Here is a 6,464-nt window from a genome sequence, read left to right as displayed (position 1 = left end):
TCTATTGTTTTCTCTTGGGCCTTGACCGAGAGAGGCCTCAGCAAGACAGAATAATGAAAAAAATCACTTGGTAACTAGCTGACCAACACCTATTAAGGTAAAAAACACAATAGTTTAAAAACACATTCATTTTTAGCAGGAAAAATGCTGACAACGTAAAAAGCAGGAAATCAAACTTCTGGCAAGGTGGCAGAGCAGTGCTAGTATCATTCCACAGGCCAGCCCTGATCCTGAAGATGTAGCAGCCCATTACCTTACAGGACAGATTACATAAGAGGCCTCCAATAAATATTCCCCTCCACCCAAGTGCTGACAGCTGAAAAGTTAACAGTTTGGCTTCTCACTTTATCCACATTTTAAAATTTGTTCAATCATCTTAATAACAGGATAAGAGAGAACACATATAAAAATATATAGGAGGTGATTATAAGAACAGTTTGTGGATAATTTGAAAATCTAACATTCACAGTGGGTAACAGAAGATATTAAACTCATGTCACACATTAGAAGAGGTATGTATGTAGACATCATTCTGAGAAAAACTGGCTTAAGGATCATAAAAATGGCACAGATAGTTAATACAGAAAGAAAAACCTTCTAATGATAACAAAAAAATTCTCCTTTTAAATATATTGTTTGTAACCGAACATTTTTAAATGTTTTACTAGGAAAAATACATATAAAAATGATTTTATATTGTGATATATGCTGAAAGTACTGCAAGGATATATGATTATAAGAAAAATAGTTAAATTTGTAATTCTTACACACTGTATATGTTGTAACAAGACATCTTAATGAGTATTAATTAAAACAATCTTAGAAGTAAAGAGGAGCTATAGTATGTCTAACTTTTTGATCATTATGGAACAACAGCAGTCAAATTGAAGAGCTAAGCCTCTTGGTGAATGGAGCTAGCAGAAATATTAAAATCAAACCTTAATTGAGAATATTCCATTTAACCAATTCTTCAGGTAAGAAATTTGAAAATTGGCCAAGTTGCCTACAAAGTTGCTGGGGGAGGCATCAAGGTGACGAATAATTCAGAGAGAATTTTTGACAGAGATGTGGGTTCTAAGGGAGGGACAGAAGACTCTCACAAACCTTACCAGACAGCTGATCTCCTGAACGGCAATGCTCAGAATGGATGTCTATATTTCTGTTTTCCTGGCTAAAATTGTTGGATTCCTAAAGAAAACAAAGCCCTTTGTCCAAAGTTAGTATTAATTCCTTTTTTTTCTTCCATGACTTCCTAAACTTGGCCTTCAAAATAACATGAAGGCTATTTGGCTATGGCCAAGAACCTATGATTTGCTGCTCTGAGATGGACTTAATCTTCTTTTTGGTATCAATAAAGCCCAGACATTCCGAGTCAGTGATGCCTTTATTATTCCTGTTTCCTTTGTAATCAGTCACTTCACCGGGTTTAAGGCATGCTTTGTGTATTTAGTTTTGCAAAAATAAAACTTTTAGTACAAATTTATTTTTTATACAAATTTTTATGGCACAAGCAGCAAATACGCTGTTTTAAGAAAATATATAAATATTCTTTTCTTCTGTACAAATATCTCCAGTATTCCCTACCCCATTTTATAATTTTTAACTGTACATGGTCTGCCTCACCCTTCTAGAATAGCTCCCTCCCCCCCTCCATAGCTCAACCAAATTTGTATTTACATTTTTGCATTGGAGGCAGTCAGAGGAGGAGGGCCCCTCCTCAGGAGGAGTCTGTACAGGGAGAGGGTGGCGGTGGGTAGAGGTGATGAGAGTAGCTCCTCTCAGTGTATGGAGAAGGTGGGCAGCTTTCGTAGTTCTCCTCTGCTGACAAGTACTGGCTTCGAGGAGTGGGAGGAGGTGGAACAGGCTCTGAGTCATAGTTCAAGTCACTAGTGTAGCCCTTGGCTGTTGCCACTGAGGTCATTCTCCGGCTGGGAGCATAGTCACTGTCACACACATCTGTGCTGCAGGGTGTGGTGGGAGGTGCAAAGTGCCGATAACTGTATGGCCTGTAGCTGTTAATAGGGGTGAATCAAGAGAAAAAGAGTCAGTTTTACAGAAAAGTGGTTTTCCCTATGTGACTACAGAGGTATTAGATGTAAATATAACTTTGAAGGCAATAAGTTGGTTTTTTAAAAAAAATTTTCATTGTGATTTGGGTGCAAATTTACAAAGCAGATTCGTTTTACTCTCAACAGTTCATGCACATTTGGTTTCAAAGCCCTGATTACAATCCCAGCCATAAAAAGCTCCTCCTGTCTCCTCCCTGTGCCCTTATCATCTATGCATTCCTGTCCATCCAGCTTCCCCTCTATGTGTATGCTGCCCCTCTGATGTCTCATGGCTGATTGATCTAAGGGGTGCATCTCCCTGGGGTAGGTGTTCTGCTTGTAGGTCTTTCTGCTGCTGGAGTGAGAGCTAATTCATGGAAATCAGTTCACTTCCAGGCCTGAAGGGTACTCTGGGGCCATAGTCTTGGGTGTTCCACCAGTCTTTATCTGACCAGTAATTCTGGTCATTTTTGTGTTTTTGAATTTTGTTCCACATTTTCCCTATCTAGGATCTCTAATTCTGATGCCTTCCTGAGTGGTTGGCATTGGTAGCTGAGCACCATCTAGTTCTTCTGGTCTCAGGGTTGTGAAGAGGTCCTCATGGGTCCACCATATCTTTGGATTAATTATTTCCAAGTGACTCTGATTTTCTTCACTCTTCTTTGCTACAGATGAGACCAATAGTTGCATCTTAGACGGCTGCTTGAAAGCTTTTAATGCCTAAGTTGCTACTCACCAAAGAAGGATGCAGAATAAGATTTTTATGTACTATGTTGTGCCAAGGATCTCTGGTAGCATAGTGCCTAAGGCACTTGACTGCTAACCAGAAGGGTGGCAGTTCAAACCCACCAGCCACCCCTTGGAAGGAAGACTGGTCAATCTACTTTTATAGTGATACCGCCTCAGAAACCCAAGGCGGAGCTACTACGAGTCAGGTCTGACTTGACGGCACGTAACAACAACAACAACAACAACATGTTATGTCAATTATGTACTATGTCCCCTGAAACTATGGTCCCAAGCAGCAATAAGTTTTTAAAAGTTTAAATCTGCATAGACCAAGAGGCTATTTTCAGTGGCAGAGTAGAGGAGCCTAATGTATAGTCTAAGGAGTCCTGGTAGCACAGTGGTTAAGCTTTCAGCTGGTAACCAAAAGGCTGGCAGTTTGAATCTACAAGCCACTCCATGGAAGAAAACTGTGGCAGTCTGCTTCTATGCTGTTCTACTTTAAATTGACAGCAACATGGTAACGTACAGTCTAATCTCATATTCACAAATTCACCTATTTGTTAAAAATACTTGCAATGTGTTCCCAGTTATACATGAAGAGACACGGGAGTACAAAGAGAGGTGAAAAATTTCAAGCTGCGTTCAATCAAGCCTGGTTTAATATTCACTAATTCAGCATTTGCAGAGACTTTACAGAACATAGCTACTGCAAAAACAAGATTTGACTGTACTTTCATATTTGTAAAGAAATGTGATTAAACCACAATCCACCATCCACTGCCATCGAGTTGTTTCTGACTCATTATGAGTGATTACAGGCAAGTAAAAAATCAATAGGATGGGAAAGCAGAGGAGACTCAATTGAGCCTCTGGATAAGCACTTATATCTTCAAGTTAAACTGTATTACAAAAAAAAAGAGGACTTAATTTTATCCTTCAAAAACATCAGTTACAAAATTTATACTTATTCTGTACAGGGGACTGTCACCAATTTCTGTAGTTTCATGGTCTATGAAAAGAATGGTCTTTACATATGTTATATGACTCAAACATGTTAACATCCCTCAACATTCTTTAACTGCTCCATAATGTAGATGATGAATACGTCTGAAAACTTTATTTCTTTCTTTAAAACTCAAACAATGTACAACTCAAGCTGAATTTTGGTGCACAGCCTAAGGGAGTATATCGATCCCATTAACTGTTACTATTATCAAAAGGAAATTGCTGTGGATTAGAGGAGATAAACTTTGATTCCCTGTGTATAGGTGAGTATATTGTTAAGAGCAGTTTGATCAAAATGATAAATTTAATATTGTTGTTAATGTCCATCAAGTCAGGTCGTGATTCTCGACCCCATGTACAACACGACTGGACTGTTGTGATTTCAATGGCTGATTTTCAGAAGTAGACTGACTTATGTACTAGTCTGCCTTAGTCTGAAAGCTCCCCTGAGAGCTGTTCAGCACCGCAGCAAACAGCAAGCCTCTGCTGAGTGACAGGTAGTTAACAGTGCTTGCAGTATGCGGGCAAGGAATAAATCTAGGTCTTCCTGCATGAAAGGAGAGAACGCTACCACTGAATTACCAAGGCAGTGAAATTTCTAATACATATGCTAGAAATCTAATTTGTTTGCTTAATACTTATTTAGCCACTTTTTCAAGTAATCTTATAATATAGCTGTTAATTAAGTTCGTAGCCTGGCTAACTAAAGAAAAAGGTATTAGAAATAGAAAGAAGAACAAACTAGTGAAAATAAAAGCTGATCTAAAGGGCTGACTTTTCTTATTATTCCTAATTCTAGTTGTATTTTCTTAAACCATTTATATTCTAAATAGCTACAGCTGATCCAATTTCATATTTATCTCAAAGATTTAGTCAGACTTTTTTTTAAAATGACTGCAAGAGAAGGGGCAAGAACAAGAATAAAAGCGATGTTAACAATTCTATAAAATACCCAATGATACAAAACGTCACAAGATAACATCCCAGGATGCAAGCCTCAAAAAACTAAGAGACCAAAAGTTACATATCTCTTGAGCAGTTCTCAGAAGTCTTTACCATGAGTATTGACAAGATATCATAGTTTTTTTAATGTCCTATCTTTCTGTCCAATTAGATTGTTAGGCCTTAGTGAAATTTCCTGGCTCCACATTTAAAAGGCCCAATACTTTCATGAGAGAAAAGAGAATGGAATTAATAAAATTCTTTCAAAAGTCATAGGTTAGATAATTTCAACAAATCTTTTCAAATCTTGGCTCAGAAGAGAAACTGGGCTTAAGACACAAGAAATGGGTTAAGTAAGAATTGTTTCGGAGGTAATTATGTTTATTTTAACTCAACTTGAAATAAAGAAATTTTTTAAAATAAAATTTTCGATCTTTCCTTTCGTTTTTGAACTTTCAGGTTTCTACCTTTCTGTTCTGACTTTTTAACACAAACTTGTGTCTGGAGAAAACATCCAAAATAAAACATAAAAACAATCAGTTCAGAGCCAAACCTATCTCATTCTCATCTATAAATGGAAATAAGAATTCTGTATAAGATACTATAAACAGTTTCTACTTTATCTCTACACATTTATAAGGTTACGTGAATCTATAGCAATTTGGTTTGAATGCTAGGAGACACCCTATTTAGACAGTAATGGGCACTTGAGGGTTGCCCATAATCACTGGGTAATCGGTGTTTATTCAGAGACTATCAAGCTGTTGACTTTCTGCTGGCCTTTTAAATCAGATGGAGAGTAGTGCTGATACAACAAACAGTGTTCACCTGTTCAACACTCTCTATAGGCTCAAAAAACAACACAAAGGCATACTTTCTCCTTTTTGGCTTATAATTACATTTAATTTATTTTAGTGAGTCTTTGATTATTCCATGCAACAACATGAGACCCTTCATTCTAGACTGTAATAACATACCTAAGTAAGGGCTGAGGTTATGCTTCTCTCAACTTCTGCACTCTCAACATCTATACTATTTCAGAGCTCTACCAACCCTCTGACCTATAATGTTACCCCAATAGTCTACTCTTAGGATGTCACAGAAACCTAAACTAAGTAATAAGTTATTTTGAAATCAGTCATTTTGGTAGGTAACTTTTCCTCAGAGTAATGCAAAAGCCTGGGAAATCTATTTATTATTCTAAAAGCTAGTATTTGTCCGTCTCTTTAAAAACTTTTCACTGAAAGGAAAGGATTTGTGGGAGAAAGAGGAAATGGCAGTATTACCAAGACAAGATGTCTCCTCTCTCTGGTGACCATCATCTACTTATTTCGAACTTTATCAAAGCCACAGCTAGAATTCTTCTTCCTTAGGATAAATACTTCAACTTACATTAGAAAACGTGTATTACCTGTATGATCTATGAGTAGAAGGGCTGTTTGAAGAATAACCAAATTCCATTGTGTAATGTGATCGCTCTGTGGCTGGGGATGGTGGAGGGTTCAAAATCTAAAAGGAAAAAAAATTAAAAATGAAAATAACCACAGTCTAACCCAACAGAGGGAGCTCTGGTAGCATAGTGCCTAAGGCACCTGACTGCTAACCAGAAGGCTGGCGGTTCAAACCCATCAGGCACTCCTTGGAAGGAAGGGTGGGCAATCTACTTCCGTAGTGATACTGCCTCGGAAACCCAAGAAGGGGTCGCTATGAGTCGAGTCCGACTCGATGGCATATAATAAC

General features: G+C 37.7%; 1 protein-coding gene across 1 annotated transcript in view; it reads right to left on the bottom strand.

The window, feature by feature from the left end:
* Positions 1–1,717: 1,717 nt before the first annotated feature.
* The window catches only part of LRP6 (LDL receptor related protein 6), a 255,064-nt gene continuing 250,317 nt past the window's right edge, over positions 1,718–6,464 (bottom strand). Inside the window, exons 23-24 of the mRNA XM_042782839.1 lie at positions 6,136–6,233; positions 1,718–2,012 (exon numbers count right to left, since the gene is read on the bottom strand). Of these exons, the coding sequence (XP_042638773.1) occupies positions 1,718–2,012; positions 6,136–6,233 (393 nt within the window). The remainder of the gene's footprint in view (positions 2,013–6,135; positions 6,234–6,464) is intronic.

The sequence above is a fragment of the Orycteropus afer genome, unplaced genomic scaffold, assembly GCF_000298275.1.
Source record: "Orycteropus afer afer isolate SDZICR_OR568_19922 unplaced genomic scaffold, OryAfe1.0 scaffold00488, whole genome shotgun sequence".
Taxonomy (NCBI): Eukaryota; Metazoa; Chordata; class Mammalia; order Tubulidentata; family Orycteropodidae; genus Orycteropus; species Orycteropus afer.
The sequence above is the reverse complement of the archived record's forward strand: the minus strand, read 5'-3'. Positions and strand labels throughout refer to the sequence as shown.